At 49.6% G+C, this 16,537-nt stretch overlaps 1 protein-coding gene across 2 annotated transcripts in view; it reads right to left on the reverse strand.

Annotated features, from left to right (window-relative positions):
- Positions 1-16,537, reverse strand: part of RAB11FIP3 (RAB11 family interacting protein 3) — a 95,821-nt gene that overhangs the window by 56,708 nt on the left and 22,576 nt on the right. For both annotated transcript variants that reach the window (XM_030798006.1, XM_012497303.2), the window contains exon 2: positions 1,942-2,035. In XM_030798006.1, the coding sequence (XP_030653866.1) occupies positions 1,942-2,035 (94 nt within the window). The remainder of the gene's footprint in view (positions 1-1,941; positions 2,036-16,537) is intronic.

The following is a 16,537-nucleotide window of genomic DNA, read 5'->3' on the forward strand; positions in this document are numbered from 1 at the left end:
AAAAACACAAAATTAGCTGGGCGTGATGGCACATGCCTGTAATCCCGGCTACTCGGGAGGGTGAGGCAGGAGAATCGCTTGAACCTGGGAGGCAGAGGTTGCAGTGAGACGAAATCATGCCATTGCACTCCAGCCTGGGCAACAAGAGCAAAACTCTGTCTCAAAAAAATAAAAAATAAAAAATAAAACGGGGAATAACAAACAGCACTTTCCCCAGAGCCATCTAAGGACTTGGCATCTGAGAAAACCCAGCACCTTAGAGACACTGTCAGGCAATAATTTTGTGGAGGAGACAGACAAGACCTGAGGTCGAGGTCCAAGGGCATCTGTCAACCTGACTGCACCTGCCGACTCTGAGGGCCCCAGCCAAGGTCTGACTTATCCTGCACGTGCAGGAAGGAGGGAAAGGACCTGCCACCGTCACCCCACACTGCCTGGCCAAACATGAGGAAATGGGAAGGCCTGTTCAGAGCTTCAGAACTCGACGTTAAGACGGACAGTATATAGTATGGGGACTGGTGAGAGTGTGAAACGGCACGGCCACTGTGAAGAACCGAGTCTACCCAGCACATGACCCACTCCTAGATACAGGCCCCAAGGACTTGAAGACACGCGTCCACATAAAGACTTGTACACAAACATGCCCATCACCAGGAGAATGAGAAACGAAATATGGCACAAGCACACAACGGACGCTGCCCCACAATGGACAGCACAGAGTCTGAAACATGCAAACCCCACGGATGAATCTCAGAGGCATCGTGCTGAGGAAGGGATCGTGCTGAGGAAGGGATTGTGCTGAGGAAGGCATCGTGCTGGGGAAGGGATCGTGCCGGGGAAGGCATCATGCTGGGGAAAGAAGCCAAGTGAGAGCACACGAACCCGCAAGACAGGTGAAACTGGCCAGGCACGATGGTTCATGCCTGTAACCCCAGCACCTCAGCCTTGGGAGGCTGAGGCAGGCAGATCACCTGAGGTCAGGAGTTCAAGACCAGCCCCACCAACATGGTGAAACTCCGTCTCTACTAAAAATACAAAAATTTTTATATTTTTTGTATTTTTAGTAGAGGTGAGCATGGTGGTGGGTGCCTATAATCCCAGTTCAGGCAGGAGAATCGCTTGAACCCGGGAGGTGGAGGCTGCAGTAAGCCGAGATCAGGCCATTGCACTCCAGCCTGGGCGACAAGAGTGAAACTCAGTCTCAAAGAAAAAAAAGAGAGATAGGCAAAACTAATCCATGGTGACAAATCAGCAATGGTGCCAGCAGGAAGGAAGGCACTGCCTGAGGGCAAGGGGTATGCGGGACCCACATGGGGACACTGATGGGCGTGACAGGCTCTGCACTGCCAGGCAAGGGAGTCTGTCGGGGCTCACACAGGAGCAGGCGTGAGCTGTACATTTCACTGCAGGTGAATTTTTACTCAAACGAAGACTGGAAACAAACACTGAGCTCTAGGGAACGATGGTGGTATGGGCTGCAGTGTTCAGGGCGGTGTGCACGGAAGCATGCTGATTACAAACGCATCCCACTCGAGAGAGGCCGGGGGACAGACTGCAGATGGACAGAGACGTGTGGAGAGAGTGCAACAAAGTGCTGCCTGCAGAGCACGGGTGGTGAACACCCACTTGGGTGGCCATGGAATCATTCTTTCAATATTTTGAAAATTCTCAAATTTTCATCATGAAATCTTTGAGGAAAGGGGCAGTTGCTTTCTAGCATTATGGAAAAGCAGTTAATGCAGCCGATTCTGGAAAACAGGGTGTGTGAGGAGAAAGTAACAAGAAAGGAAAGAGACCACCTGGAAGCCTGGGGTATGTTGGGGCTTCAAGGAGAAGGAAAGATGTTAGAGTCGGCACGAGGAGCCTGGTGATGTGCAGATGGCTGAGAGGGTGGCTGAGGAAGGGGAGAGGAGACGGGAGCTCATGGCGGGGACGACTGACCTCCGTTTCTGATGGCTGTGATCCCTTGGTAGAAGTCTTCAAAGCTGATCACGCCGAGCCCACTGGGATCCAAGTACTTAGTTAAGTCCTTCACCTGCAATTGCCAAATGAGACTAGGTTACCCTAAGCCTTTACAGCAGGGGTCCCCAACCCTGGACCTCGGACTGGGAGAGATCTGCTGTGTGGCCTGCTGGGAATGTGGAAGCACAGCAGGAGGTGAGGGAGCATTACCGCCTGAGCTCCCCTCCTGTCAGATCAGCAGGGGCATCAGGTTCTCATAGGAGCGCAAAGCCTACCGTGCGCTCCGCATGCGAGGAGTCCGGGTTGCGCGCTCCTTATGAGAATCTAACGCCTGATGATCTGAACAGTTTTATCCTGAAACCACCCCAACCCCCTGCCCATCTGTGGAAAAGCATCTTCTATGAAACCAACCCCTGGTGCCAAGAAGGCTGGGGGCCACTTTAGGGAATCAGGATTAGGTTGTATCACGAGCTTGGTTTTTCACCACATGCAAAGAAGCCGCCAACAGGGGCGGTGCTGACAGTGACAGCCTCTGACTCCTCACGTCCAGGAGGCAGCATGGCCTCCACGGGCCACTGCAGACGGCCACAGCCACAGGACAGGCAGCATTCTGTAAATGGGCTGCCAGCAGCACCTGGCGTGATGAACCACGAGAGTAGGACCCTGGCCACTGAAAGCCAGCAGCCAGGGTCTTACATGGGGAGATCAGTTCTGAAGTTGTAGATATTGTTCCAACAAGGATCCAAAATGCCAACACAGATACATTACAAAGATAACACAGATAAGCACACACTGCCCATTCAGAAATGCTTTCCTGGCTCTGAAGAGTCCTTGGTAGAGAACAACTGAGGGAAAAAGACCCTTGATATCAAAAATCATAAACGCTAAGTAGGGTAACTCACACACGGATGTAACATAAAATGAAACTCTTCAGAAAGAATACAGGTTTATTCTGCCAAGTGTAAATTGGATTTCATAAAAATTTAAAAATTTTCAGGGGATGGGGTGGGAGGGGGGACAGCATTACATAAAATACCTGGGCTTAATACCCAGCTGATGGGCTGACAGGTGCAGCAAATCACCATGGCACACGTTTGCCTATGTATCAAACCTGTACATCCTGCACATGTACCCCAAAACTTAAAATAAAAAATAAAAATTTAAAACTTTTATACTCAGGGGGGAGGGACAGCATTAGGAGATATACCTAATGCTAAATGACGAGTTAATGGGTGCAGGAAATCAACATGGCACATGGATACATATGTAACAAACCTGCACATTGTGCACATGTACCCTAAAACCTAAAGTATAATTAAAAAAAGTAAAAAAATAAAATAAAATAAAAAACAACAACAACAACAACAAAAATAAATAAATAAATAAATAAAATAAATAAAATAAAACTTTTATACTCAAAAGACATTAATAAAAGCAAAAAAAAACACTGACTGGGAGAAAGTATTTGCAAATCATATATCTGTTAAATGACTTGTGTCCAGAATATATAAGGAAATCTTATAATTAAGAAAACAACTCAGGCCAGGCGTGGTGGCTCACACCTGTAATCCCAGGACTGTGGGAGGCCGAGGTGAGTGGATCACCTGACGCCAGGAGTTCGAGATCATCCTGACCAACGTGGAGAAACCCTGTCTCTACTAAAAATACAAAAAATCAGACAGGCGTGGCGGTGCATGCCTGTAATCCCAGCTACTCAGGAGGCTGAGACAGGAAAATTGCTTAAACCCGGGAGGCAGAAGTTGCAGTGAGCAGAGACTGCGCCATTGCACTCCAGCCTAGGTGATTGAATGAGACTCTGTCTCAAAAAAAAAAAAAAAAAAAAGATAACTCAATTTTTTTTTTAAGTGGGCAAAAGACTTAAACAGAAATTTCATCAGAAAATATGTATGAATGGTTGATAACCACATGAAAAAATGCTCAATTAGTCCTTAAAGAAATGCACATTAAATTAAAACCACAATGCAGCCAGGTGCCTTGTGGCTCACGCCTGTATTCCCAGCACTTTGGGAGGCTGAGTTGGGATCACCAAAGGTCACGGGTTCCAGACCAGCCTGGCCAACATGGCAAAACCCCATCTCTACTAAAAATACAAAAATTAACCAGGCGTGGTGGCACTCGCTTGTAATCCCAGCTACTCAGGAGGCTGAGGGTGGAGAATCACTTGAACCCAGGAGGCGGAGGTTGCAGTGAGCCAAGATTGTGCCACTGCACTCCAACCTGGGCTACAGAATGAGACTTTGTCTGCAAAAAAAAAAAAAAAAAGTTTGAGGCTGGGTGTGGTGGTTCACACCTATAATCCCAGCCCTTTGGGAGGCTGAAGTGGGCCAATCACTTGAGGTCAGGAGTTCGAGACCAGCCTGACCAACATATCTACAAAAATACAAAATTAGCTGGGCGTGGTGGTGGGAACCTGGAACTCCAGCTACTCAGGAGGCTGAGGCAGGAGAATTGCTTGAACCCGGGAGGCAGAGGTTGCAGTGAGCTGAGATCGTGCCACCACACTCCAGCCTGGGCAAAAACAGTGACACTCTGTCTAAAAAAAAAAAAAAAAAGTTTGAACACTGATAAATATTTGATGATATTAAGGAACTGTTCATTTTTGTAGGTGTGATGATATTTTCGTAATTTTTCAAAGAGCACTGGTTTTTAGACACATGTACTGAAATACTTAGAAATACCTCAAGAATCTGGGGTGAGGCACAGATGTCACCAGAGGCATGCCTGCACATTGCTGTGACTGGGGATGGGTACCAGTGCACCGTTTCACTACTCTCCACTTTCATATGGGTTTGAACTCCTCCATAATGAAAACTTCAAGAACAGCAAAAGAGGAAAAAGAGAGCAAAGAAAGTGTGGGCCAGGGAGAAAGGAAAAAGGAGGCGGCATTGCCACAGAGGGAGCAGACTCCTGAAGGAAGCCCCTTTTGGGTGGCGGGCTGGGCTGTGAAAATGCTCAGGGACAGGGAGAGGCAACAGGCTGGCAGGAGCCCTGGCTGCAGCCACATCCATTAACTGACAAAACCCTAGGGCCTCAGGCAGGTTGTGGCAGATGAGCATCGGTGAACCCGAGGAAGGTCCCCCAGGCCCTGTGGGCATCGGTGAACCCGAGGAAGGCCCCCCAGGCCCTGTGGGCATCAGTGAACCTGAGGAAGGCCCCCCAGGCCCTGTGGGCATCGGTGAACCCGAGGAAGACCCCCCAGGCCCTGTGGGCATCAGTGAACCCGAGGAAGGCCCCCCCTAGGCCCTGTGGGCATCGGTGTACCCGAGGAAGGCCCCCCAGGCCCTGTGGGCATCGGTGAACCCAAGGAAGGCCCCCCAGGCCCTGTGGGCATCAGTGAACCCGAGGAAGGCCCCCCCTAGGCCCTGTGGGCATCGGTGTACCCGAGGAAGGCCCCCCAGGCCCTGTGGGCATCGGTGAACCCAAGGAAGGCCCCCCAGGCCCTGTGGGCATCAGTGAACCCAAGGAAGGCCCCCCTAGGCCCTGTGGGCATCAGTGAACCCGAGGAAGGCCCCCCAGGCCCTGTGGGCATCGGTGAACCCGAGGAAGGCCCCCCAGGCCCTGTGGTGAAGTTCAGATGCCGGGGCTGCCACCAAGCAGCAAGCACAGAACCCTCAAGGGCAGCCCCACTGGAGATGCCAGGACACAGCTGCTCTGTTTCAGGACAAGGATGGGGGGTGCAGCACGTGGTCAGCAAGGCCATCGCATCACCCAGGAGGCAATCCAGAACGCCTGAAGCACACAGGGCACCAGAGCAAGGCCTGGGTCCCCGCGGCTGGCCCTCTCGCCACTGTCGGCCAACATGCCCCACAAAGTCAGGCTCAAACAGGGCCAGCCCCAGCTAAGGGACCCCACAGTGTGGGATTCCTGAGCCAGAGACTGAGTTTCCGCTTCCCCTCCACAATGGAAGAGGCCGGGGCCATCGCCCCAATCCTAGGGCTCCGTGTGCCTGCGTGACTCTCGGCTCGGAAATCCATCATCAACCAACTTCCTGGAGACAACTGGAGTTTATAAAATGTCCCCCCACTTATCTCACAAAAGTCCTCGTTCCTAAGCTCGTTCCTAAGAATGTGAGAGTCTTGCTGGGTACCTGAGAGTTACCTAATCCGGAGTCCAGACTGGCCAATCTGTCCTGAAGATTCCTAAGAATTTTAACACTGAAGCTACTAATTGAACACAAAGTACCAAGTTGTTTATTCTGAAACATTAACCAAATATTTTTTAAACAAATCATTAACTAGAATAGGCCTCTTTCACATGTTACCATGTTAGAATGAACAAGAGTGAATCAAAGTATACATTTTTAAAACTCCATTTTAATTATATTTTCTTTATAATCTGTAGAACAGATGAATTTCATGTAATTGGTGATTTGGGGATAGTTCTAATTCTCCAAGTCCAAAATACTCAATTCAGAGGCTTTCAAAAAAAAAAAAAAAAAGGTGAGACTGTGAAAAATGAGACAGCCTGCCCTTCCCTGCAAAATCCAGTAGCGGCAGAAAACAGAGCCAAGAGACATAAACCAGAGTGGCCAAAGCCAGCCAGCACCGCTCCAGCAGACGGACAGTAAGTTACAAACACACCACGGTGGAGAATCCACTCAGTCACCGGCTCCAGGGTGACTGCAGTATGAAAAATTTACTGACAAATTGCATTGTTCCTGCTATGGATGTAGAAACATGATCCACTAATCTGAAAGAAAGGAAAGCAGAACAAGTTCTCCCACCACAGTCAACTAGGGTCCCAGAGACTCCTCCCAGGATTCTCAAATAACACACTGTATTATGGCTTCATAGCAAAGCACCTTTCAGAACGAGAAACACCGCCTTTCTGCATCTTGTTGTTACTATCATACTTGAATTATACTGTTTTCAACAAAGCTTATCTTACCAGAAACCATGGCAATAATAAGCAAAATGTTCCTAGGAGTTCTCGTAGCTATCTGTAAACTGCACACTAGATTAGCACACGGGCCAGCGTGGGCAGGGAGAAAGGCGGCTCTGGAAGCCTGGCTATACAGTATCTCCCAATAGCACTGAAGCCTGCAGCTCGCCTGCCGATGGCACGGACACTTCTTTCTAAAAGCAGACGCAAAGCAGCTAAACATATACACAAAAGGCTTTCCCTGCTGTTCCCAACAAGTGCTCATTTTGTTTGGATTTTTTGGGTTTTTTTGTGGGTTTTTTTGTTTGTTGTTGAGATGGAGTCTCACTCCGTCACCCAGGATGGAGTGCAATGGTGCGGCCTCAGCTCACTACAACCTCTGCCTTCTGGTTCGGATGATTCTCCTGCTTCAGCCTCCCAAGCAGTTGCAATTACAGCCACCTTCCACCATGCCCAATTGATTTTTTTTTGTATTTTTAGTAGAGACAGGGTTTCACCATGTTGGGCAGGCTGGTCTCGAACTCCTGAACCCAGGTGATCTGCCCACCTCAGCCTCCCAAAATGCTGGGATTACAGGCATGAGCCACCGCGCCCAGCCTTGTTTTTCTTTTTCTTTTCTTTTTTTTTTTTTTTTTTGAGACAGGGTCTCACTCTGTCACTCAGGCTAGGGTGCAGTGGCACAATCTCAACTCACTGCAACCTCTGCCTCCCAGGTTCAAGCGATTCTCCCACCTCAGCCTCCCGGGTAGCTGCGTGTGCCGCCACACGCAGCTAATTTTTATATCTTTGGTAGAGACGAGGATTTTGCCATGTTGCCCAGGCTGGTCTCGAACTCCTAACTTCAAGTGATCTGCCCACCTTGGCCTCCCAAAGTGCTGGATTTACAGGTGTGAGCCACTCAGCCCACCTTACAGATGGGGTTTCACCATGTTGGCCAGGCTGGTCTTGAACTCCTGACCTCAGGTGATCCACCCACCTTGGCCTCCCAAAGTGCTGGGGATACAGGGGCGAGCTACCGCGCCCGGCCTTAATTCTTGATACTATCTGTTGTCCTGCACTTGAGTGGGAATCTTTCTGGTTGGTTCATTTTAACAGAGATACCTGAAGTAGTCTTACAAATGAAAGGAGGTTCAATAAAATATTTGAGATGCACTTAGTATAAAGCCTGAACCAAACAAAGGCATAATGGCTCACACCTGGATTTCCAGCATTTTGAGACGCCAAGGCGGATGGATCACTTGAGCCCAACAGTTCGAGACTAGCCTGGGCAACATGGTGAAACCTTATCTCTACAAAAAATACCAAAAAATTAGCTGGTCCACGTGCCAGTAGTTCCAGCTACTTGGAAGGCTGAGGTGGGAGGATTGCCTGAGCCTGGGAGGTTGAGGCTGCAGTGAGCCATGATTGCATCACTGCATTCCACGTGGGCAGCAGAGTGAGACCCTATCTCCCAAAAAACAACAACAAGAACAACAACAACAACAAAAACAGTGACAGGGGGCACCTGCTTCAGTCATACCCGATCACCCACCCAAGAATGGACTGACCACGGCTGAGTCCTTGTGAGAGTGTGCGCGGTTCTCAATTCTTTTTTTTTTTTTTTTTTTTTGAGACAGAGTCGCCTCTGTTATCCAGGCTGGAGGGCAGTGGCGCGATCTCGGCTCACTGCAGCCTCCACCTCCCGAGTTCAAGCAATTCTCCTGCCTCAGCCTCCTTTGTAGATGGGATGGCAGGCATGTGCCACCATGCCTGGCTAATTTTTGTAGTAGAGATGGGGTTTCGCCATATTGGCCAGGCTGGTCTTGAACTCCTGACCTCAGGTGATCTGCTCGCCTCGGCCTCCCAAAGTGCTGGGATTACAGGCGTGAGACACCACGCCTGGGTGCGCAGTTCTCAATTCTTTGATCTGAGTGGTGATTTTTACATATCACTGTATAGAGAACAGACAAGAAAGCTTATTCTTCAATCTGGTGCATGTGGCCAAGAAAAAAAAAAAAGCAAGCAAGCCTATGGTTTTTTTTTTTTTTTTTTTGAGACGGAGTCTCGCTCTGTCACCCAGGCTGGAATGCAGTAGTGCGATCTCGGCTCACTGCAACCTCCACCTCCCGGGTTCAAGCGATTCTCGGGCCTCAGCCTCCCAAGTAACTGGGATTACAGGCACATACCACCACGCCTCACTAACTTTTGTATTTTTAGTAGAGACGTGGTTTCGCCATGTTATCCAAGCTGGTCTGGAACTCCTGACCTCAGGTGATCTGCCTACCGCCTCAGCCTTCCAAAGTGCTGGGATTACAGGCGTGAGCCACTGCGCCCAGCCAAGAAAGCCTGTTCTCATAAGCTTGAATGAGAAAGAGCCTGTATGTGACATTTTCTAAACCTGCAGGAAAGTTGGCTTCTGTTCCAAATCACATTAGGCTCAGGGACCTTGGACAAGGAGTTCCAGAGACAGGGGTGTGTTCATGGTGGGGTTTTTTGGTTTTTGGTTTTGGGGGGTTATGGTTTTGAGGAGGTCTACAATAGGAGATGAGGTCTACAATATGTTTCTCAGGCTAGATGTGAACGACTAGACTTGGCCAATCCTCTTGCCTCAGCCTCCTGAGTAGCTGGGACTAGAGGTGAGTGCCACCACACCCAGCTAATTTTTGTATTTTTTGTAGGGAGGCGATCTCGCTGTGTTGCTCAGGCTGGTCTCAAACTCCTAGACTCCAGCAATCCTCCCAATTGACCTCCAGAGTATCTGGAACTACAGGGATGAGCCACTGTGCCTGGCTAGAGACAGTTTTTAATTCCCATTTAGTCAGCTTTGCACCAACTACTATAGCAAGTAACTTTGTAGGGGGTTATGCTTGGCAGGTGATGCTTAAAGACCCTGCTCAGAGTCAGCTCTAGATGAGGGGAGGCCTTTGCTTTTAACCGGGTGTGTGAGCAAGGAACAAAGACCCGCCTACTGGATGCCTCAACCACCTGGAATGATGAGGCCCTACTGGGACAATGAAGGCATTTGAGTAAATCTCATGTCTTTTTCTTGGCAACTTAAAAGCTACGGTGTGTTTATCTCTAAATTGAAATTTGGAAGAAAGACAGGTAGGTTGAATAATACAAGTTTTCCTACTCTGAATGTGCTCACTGGCAGCTCAGTTTTTCTATTTGAAGTACAAAAATAGCTTCCTTGGCCGGGTGTGGTGGCTCACGTCTGTAATCGCAGAACTTTGAAAGGCCAAGGTGAGCAGATTGCCTGAGCTCCAGAGTTCGAGACCAGCCTGGCTAACATGGTGAAACCCCGCCTCTACTTAAAAAAAAAAAAAAAAAAAAAAAATTAGCTGGGCATGGTGGCAGGCGCCTGTAATCCCAGCTACTGGGGAGGCTGAGGCAGAAGAATCACTTGAACCCAGGAGGCGGAGGTTGCAGTGAGCCAAGATCGCACCACTGCACTCCAGCCTGGGCAAGAAGAGCAAAACTCTGCCTCAAAAAAAAAAAACTTCCTAAATCAGAGATCTGTTCTGATTACCCATGACGAGGAACCGGGGAACCGACTCGCTTTCCCTGGTTTAGAGGGGAAGGTTTAGAAAAGTCTAGAATAAAAGCACTGTGCTGGTCTGACATGGAAAATGTCATTCCACACGTCCCCAGAGAGGCATATCACATATTCAGGAATCCACTTTTATCCATCAGAAATAGATGTGCCCGGGCCAGGTGCCGTGGCTCACGCCTGCAATCCCAACACTTTGGGAGGCCAAGGCGAGTGGATCACGAAGTCAGGAGATTGAGACCATCCTGGCTAACACGGAGAAACCCCGTCTCTACTAAAAATACAAAAATTTAGCCAGGCATGGTGGTGGGCATCTGTATTCCCAGCGACTCAGAAGGCTGAGGCACAAGAATCACTTGAACCCAGGAGGTGGAGCTTGCAGTGAGCCAAGATCGCTCACTGCACTCTAGCCTGGGCAACAGAGCGAGACTCCGTCTCAAAAATAAAAAATAAAAAAAAATTAAAAAACAAAGAAATAGGCCGGGCGCGGTGGCTCACGCCTATAATCCCAGCACTTTGGGAGGCCGTGGGGGATAGATTACAAGGTCAGGAGATCGAGTCCATCCTCGCTAACATGGTGAAACCCCATCTCTAGTAAAAATACAAAAAATTAGCCGGGCGTGGTGGCGGGCCCTGTAGTCCCAGCTACTCGAGAGCTGAGGCAGGAGAATGGCGTGAACCCGGGAGGCAGAGCTCGCAACGAGCCGAGATCACGCCACTGCACTCCAGCCTGGGCAACAGAGCGAGACTCCGTCTCAAAAAATAATAATAATAATAATAAAGAAATAGATGTGTCCACCTATCAGTAGGAAGAGGCCTGCTTAGCACCCAACTAACTCTAAGTCCCTCTTTGTGGCTTTTTTTTTGTTTTCTTTTTTAAGATGGAGTCTCACTCTATCACCCAGGCTGGAGTGCAGTGACACGATCTTGGCTCACTGCAACCTCAGCCACCCAGGTTCAAGCAATTCTCCTGCCTCAGCCTCCCAAGTAGCTGGGACTACAGGCCCCCACCACTACGCCCAGTTGATTTTTTGTTTGTTTCCTTTTTATTTTTTTGAGGAGTTTCACTCTTGCCACCCAGGCTGGAGTACAGTGGCGCGATCTCAGCTCACTGCAACATCTGCCTCCTGGGGTTCAAGTGATTCTCCCTCATCACCCTCCCAAGTAGCTGGGATTACAGGCGCCCGCCACCACACCCAGCTAATTTTTGTATTTTTAGTAGAGATGGGGTTTCACTATGTTAGCCAGGCTGGTCTCCAACTCCTGACCTCAGGCGATCCACCACCTCGGCCTCCCAAAGTGCTGGGATTACAGGCATGAGCCACCGAGCCTGCCCTTTTTGTTTGTTTTTTTTCCTTTGTTTGTTATTGAGACAGAGTCTTGCTCTGTCACCCAGAATGGAGTGCAATGGTGTGATCTCGGGTCACCGCAACCTCCGCTTCCCTGGTTCAAACAATTCTCCTGCCTCAGCCTCCCAAGAAGCTGGGATTATAGGCACACACCACCATGCCTGGCTAATTTTTTGTATTTTTAGTAGAGATAGGGTTTCTCCATGTTGGCCAGGCTGGTCTTGAACTCCTGACCTCAGGTAATCCACCTGCCTCGGCCTGCCAAAGTGCTGGGATTAACAGGTGTGAGCCACCATGCCCGGCCTAAGTCCTTCTAATCACAGCGATGGGCTCCTTCTTCGTGACAGGCCAGGGACGAGAATGTGGGGCTCCTCCACACCACGGCTACCCCTCCCTGACACCTTTCCACCTTCGTCGGGATTCCAATGGCTGCTGCCCTCCAATCATCTCAACACTCCACTCTGTGTTTGAGAAGTTCCCTGGTACGGGAAGGGTGGGGAGGGTGAGGTGCAGGGGTGAGGAAGGGGGTGGAGAAGGTGAGGTGCAGGGGTGAGGTGTGGGGAAGGAGGGATGGCCAGGGACAGAGGGGATTCCAGGTGCTCCAGAAAACACAGCAGTACGGACTCTGTACTATTTCTGTTAACAGCTTTATTGAAATAAAATTCACATACCACAAAATCACCCATCTGAAAGGTACAATTCAATGGTTTTAGTATATTCAGAGCTGTCTCCACATTATTTTAAAGACAGGAGACTCTTAAAATGCACGAGAATACTTGGAAAACAGCCAAGTGGATACATTCAAGCTTTCAGCAAACATGCTGAGGAAATAAAACAGAATATGAAAGCAACCAAAGAATCCACACATTCAAGGATGGCAGGCGGAGCGCTGCGGGAACAGAAGGCCGCGGGGCTCCTTCCTGCACTTCAGGTCTGGTCCCTGGAGAAGCAGGTGTGGCCCCAGGAGAGGGGAAGGTGAGCAGCTCCTGCGGGGGGCTCTCTCCCTGGGGCTAGTGAATACACTCCCTTTATGGCCCTTCACTAGAATGCGAGCCAGCTGGGACTCCTCAGCTCACAGAACTCCATTCCCACCTTGCTTTCAAGGTCAGCATGCCCTCTGACCTACAGATACCACTCAGATCCTCGGTCCCTTCCCTGTACAAAACAGAGATGTGAGGCCCTCACTCGCCAGCCCAGCCAAGCCCTGCTAGCCACTGCAGTGTCCTGGGTAACACCAGCCCCCATGGGGACACCCTGAAGCCCTGACTCAGACCTAGACACCTGAGCGGAAGTAAAGGAGGAAGAAAAGTAAACTAAAAAGTTTTCCAATACTTGGTTGGGTGTGGTGGCTCACGTCTGTCATCCCAGCACTTTTGGAGGCCAGGGGATCACTTGAGGTCAGGAGTTTGAAACTGGCCTGGGCAACACAGTGAAACCAAAATACAAAACTATCTACCAAAAATACAAAAAATTAGCCAGAGCTGGGCATGGTGGTGCATGCTTGTGGTCCCAGCTACTCGGGAGAGTGAGACAGGAGGATCGCTTGAGCCTGGGAGGCAGAGGTTGCAGTAAACCGAGATTGTTCCACTGCGCTCCAGCCTGGGCGACAGAGTGACACCCTGTCTCAAGAAAGAGAAAAAAAAGTTTGTTCTGCACGTTCGGCAGGTCAAACGGTGAACTTCCTTGTAGGTGACCTGACTTCCATGTGGTCAAGGAAGGTATGCCAAGACTAGACCACGGTAGCAGGCAGAATTCTAAGACCCCCTCTCTTGAGTGTAGGCAAGGCCTGTGCATATGGTGGGACATTCACTGTGATGAGGTTAACTCAATCTTTAAAACAAAATTTTTTTTTGAGATGGAGTCTCACTCTGTCACCCAGGCTAGAATGCAGTGGCATGACCTCGGCTCACTGCAACCTTTGCTTCCCAGGTTCAAACAATTCTCCTGCCTCAGTCTACGCAACAGCTGGGATTACAGATGCCCGTGACCACGCACGGCTAATTTTATATTTTTAGTAGAGACAGGGTTTCACGATGTTGGCCAGGCAGGTCTCAAACTCCTGACCTCAAGTGATCCACCCAACTCAGCCTCCCAAAGTGCTGGGATTATAGCTGTGAGCCACCACACCCGGCCTAAAACTTTTTTTTTCTTTTTTTTGAGACAGGGTCTCCCTGTCACCCAGGCTGGAGTGCAGTGGTGTGGTAAACACAGCTCACTGCAGCCTCAGGATCCCAGGCTCAAGCGATCCTCCCACCTCAGCCTCCTGAGGAGCTGGGACTACAGATGTGAGCCACCACACCTAGTTGTGATTTATGTTAACTTAAGACTCCACTGTAGCAGCCTCCGGGTTTCAAAGAAGAAGTAAGCTGCCATACCTGGGAGGACCACGTGGTTGAACCTGAGGGTTCTCCAGGACCTAAGAACCATTTCTGGCCAACTACAAACCAGAAAACAGGGTCCTCAGTTCTACAACCTCAAGGAGCTGAATTCTGCTGAGCAAAATGAGCCTGACACTCTGTCCTGCCTGGCGACAGCCCTGTAAGACAATGAGCTGGAGATGTACAGGACTGCATGTTCCAGGCAGAGGGGATAGCTACTGCACAGGCCTGGAGGAGGATGTGTGCCTGTGGAGTGTCAGGAGCAGAGTGAGCAGGGGGCCGGCAGCTGGAAGTGAGGTTGGAGGGGCAAGAGGGCCAGAGCGCAGCGTGAGGAAGACTCTACTGTGTAGAGTGTGGTGGTCTGAGCGGACAGAGCAGGACCTAGCTATCTTTGGGAGCCATTATTTGGCCTACCATAGCCATCCTACTTTTTAAATTTCAGGTATAATTTCCATCCTGTTGTTTATTTATTTATTTACTTATTTATGTTATTCAATTTTTTTTTAGACAGAGTTTCACTCTTGTTACCCAGGCTGGAGTGCAGTGGCGTGATCTTGGCTCACCGCAACCCCCATCTCCCGGGTTCAAGCAATTCTCCTGCCTCAGCCTCCCGAGTAACTGGGATTACGGGCATGCGCCACCACGCTCAGCTAATTTTGTATTTTTAGTAGACGGAGTTTCTCCATGTTGATCAGGCTGGTCTCAAACTCCTGACCTCAGGTGATCTGCCTGCCTCGGCCTCCCAAAGTGCTGGGATTACAGGCATGAGCCACCGCGCCCGGCTATTTTTTTGAGACAGTTTCCCTCATTGGGAATGAGGCTAGAGTGCAATGGCGTGATCTCGGCTCGCTGCAACCTCTGCCTCCTGGTTTCAAGCGATTCTCCTGCCTCAGCCTCCCAAGTAGCTGGGACTACAGATGCGCGCCACCACGCTTGGCAAATTTTTGTATTTTTAGTAGAGATTGGTTTCACCATGTTGGCCAGGCTGGTCTCAAACTCCTGACTCACATGATCCACCCACCTCGGCCTCCCAAAATGCTAGGATTACAGGCGTGAGCCACCGTGCCTGGACAATACACTTTTTCATACGTCAAATTTTCTTTATAGTTTTTTTTCTTTTTCCTTTTTAAATTTTGTTCCACTATTTTAAATTGTCAGCTTTATTCTTCACAATTCACTGTGACTGGCCCGTCCTGTTGTTTTAAATTAGTTGACCTGAAAGCTGAATTTAACCCTTTGTTCTCACCCTTTTTTCAGATGTGCTCATGTTGTTCACATTAACCAGACAACGGTCTGAGCATGATTCTCTTAATGAGTTTCTGTAGGGAGACAGGTATAATTTATACGTTTTTAGTCTTCTTTTTTTTCTTTGGAGACGAAGTCTTGCTCTGTAGAGTGCAGTGGCGCGATCTCGGCTCACTGCAACCTCTGCCTCCCGGGTTCACGCCATTCTCCTGCCTTAGCCCACCGAGTAGCTGGGACTATAGGCGCCCGCCACCACGCCTGGCTAATTTTTTGTATTATTAGTAGAGACGAGGTTTCACCGTGTTAGCCAGGATGGTCTCGATCTCCTGACCTCGTGATCCGCCCCTCTCGGCCTCCCAAAGTGCTGGGATTACAGGCGTGAGCCACTGCACCCGGCCACAATATATATATATTTTTAATTAGCCAGGTGCAGTGGTGCACACCTGTAGTCCCAGCTACTCGGGAGGCTGACACTGTGCCACTGAACTCCAGCCTGAGTAACACAGCGAGACCCCATCTCTCTCTCTCTGACTCTCTTTTTTCCTTTTTGGAGACAGGGTCTTACTCTACCGCCCAGGCTAGAGTGCACTGGCACAATCATAGCTCGCTGCAGCCTCAAATTCCTGGCCTCAAGTGATCCTCCTGCCTCAGCCTCCCAAGTAGCTGGAACTACAGGGGTAAACCATCACACTTGGCTAATTTTTATATTTTTTGTAGAAACAGAGTCTCACTATATTGCTCAGGCTGGTCTTGAACTCCTGGCCTCAAGTGATCCTCCTGCCTCAGCCTCTCAAAGTGTTGGGACTACAGATGTGAGCCACCACACCCAGCCCATCTCTTAAAAAAATGTTTTTAAAGCCAGGCATGGTGGCTCATGCCTGTAATCCCAGCACTTTGGGAGGCCAAGGCAGGCGGATCATGAGGTCAGGAGTTCAAGACCAGCCTGGCCAACATGGTGAAACCCTGAATCTACTAAAAATACAAAAATTAGCTGGGCATGGAGGCACGTGCCTGTAATCCCAGCTACTTGGGAGGCTGAGGCAGGAGAATTGCTTGAACCAGGACTAGGAGGCAGAGGTTGCAGTGAGCCAAGATCACGCCACTGCACTCCAGCCTGGGCGACAGAGACTGCGTCTCAAAAAAAAAAAAAAAAAAGTTTGAGATATATGAAT

Source organism: Nomascus leucogenys, chromosome 18 (genome assembly GCF_006542625.1).
Source record: "Nomascus leucogenys isolate Asia chromosome 18, Asia_NLE_v1, whole genome shotgun sequence".
NCBI lineage: Eukaryota > Metazoa > Chordata > Mammalia > Primates > Hylobatidae > Nomascus > Nomascus leucogenys.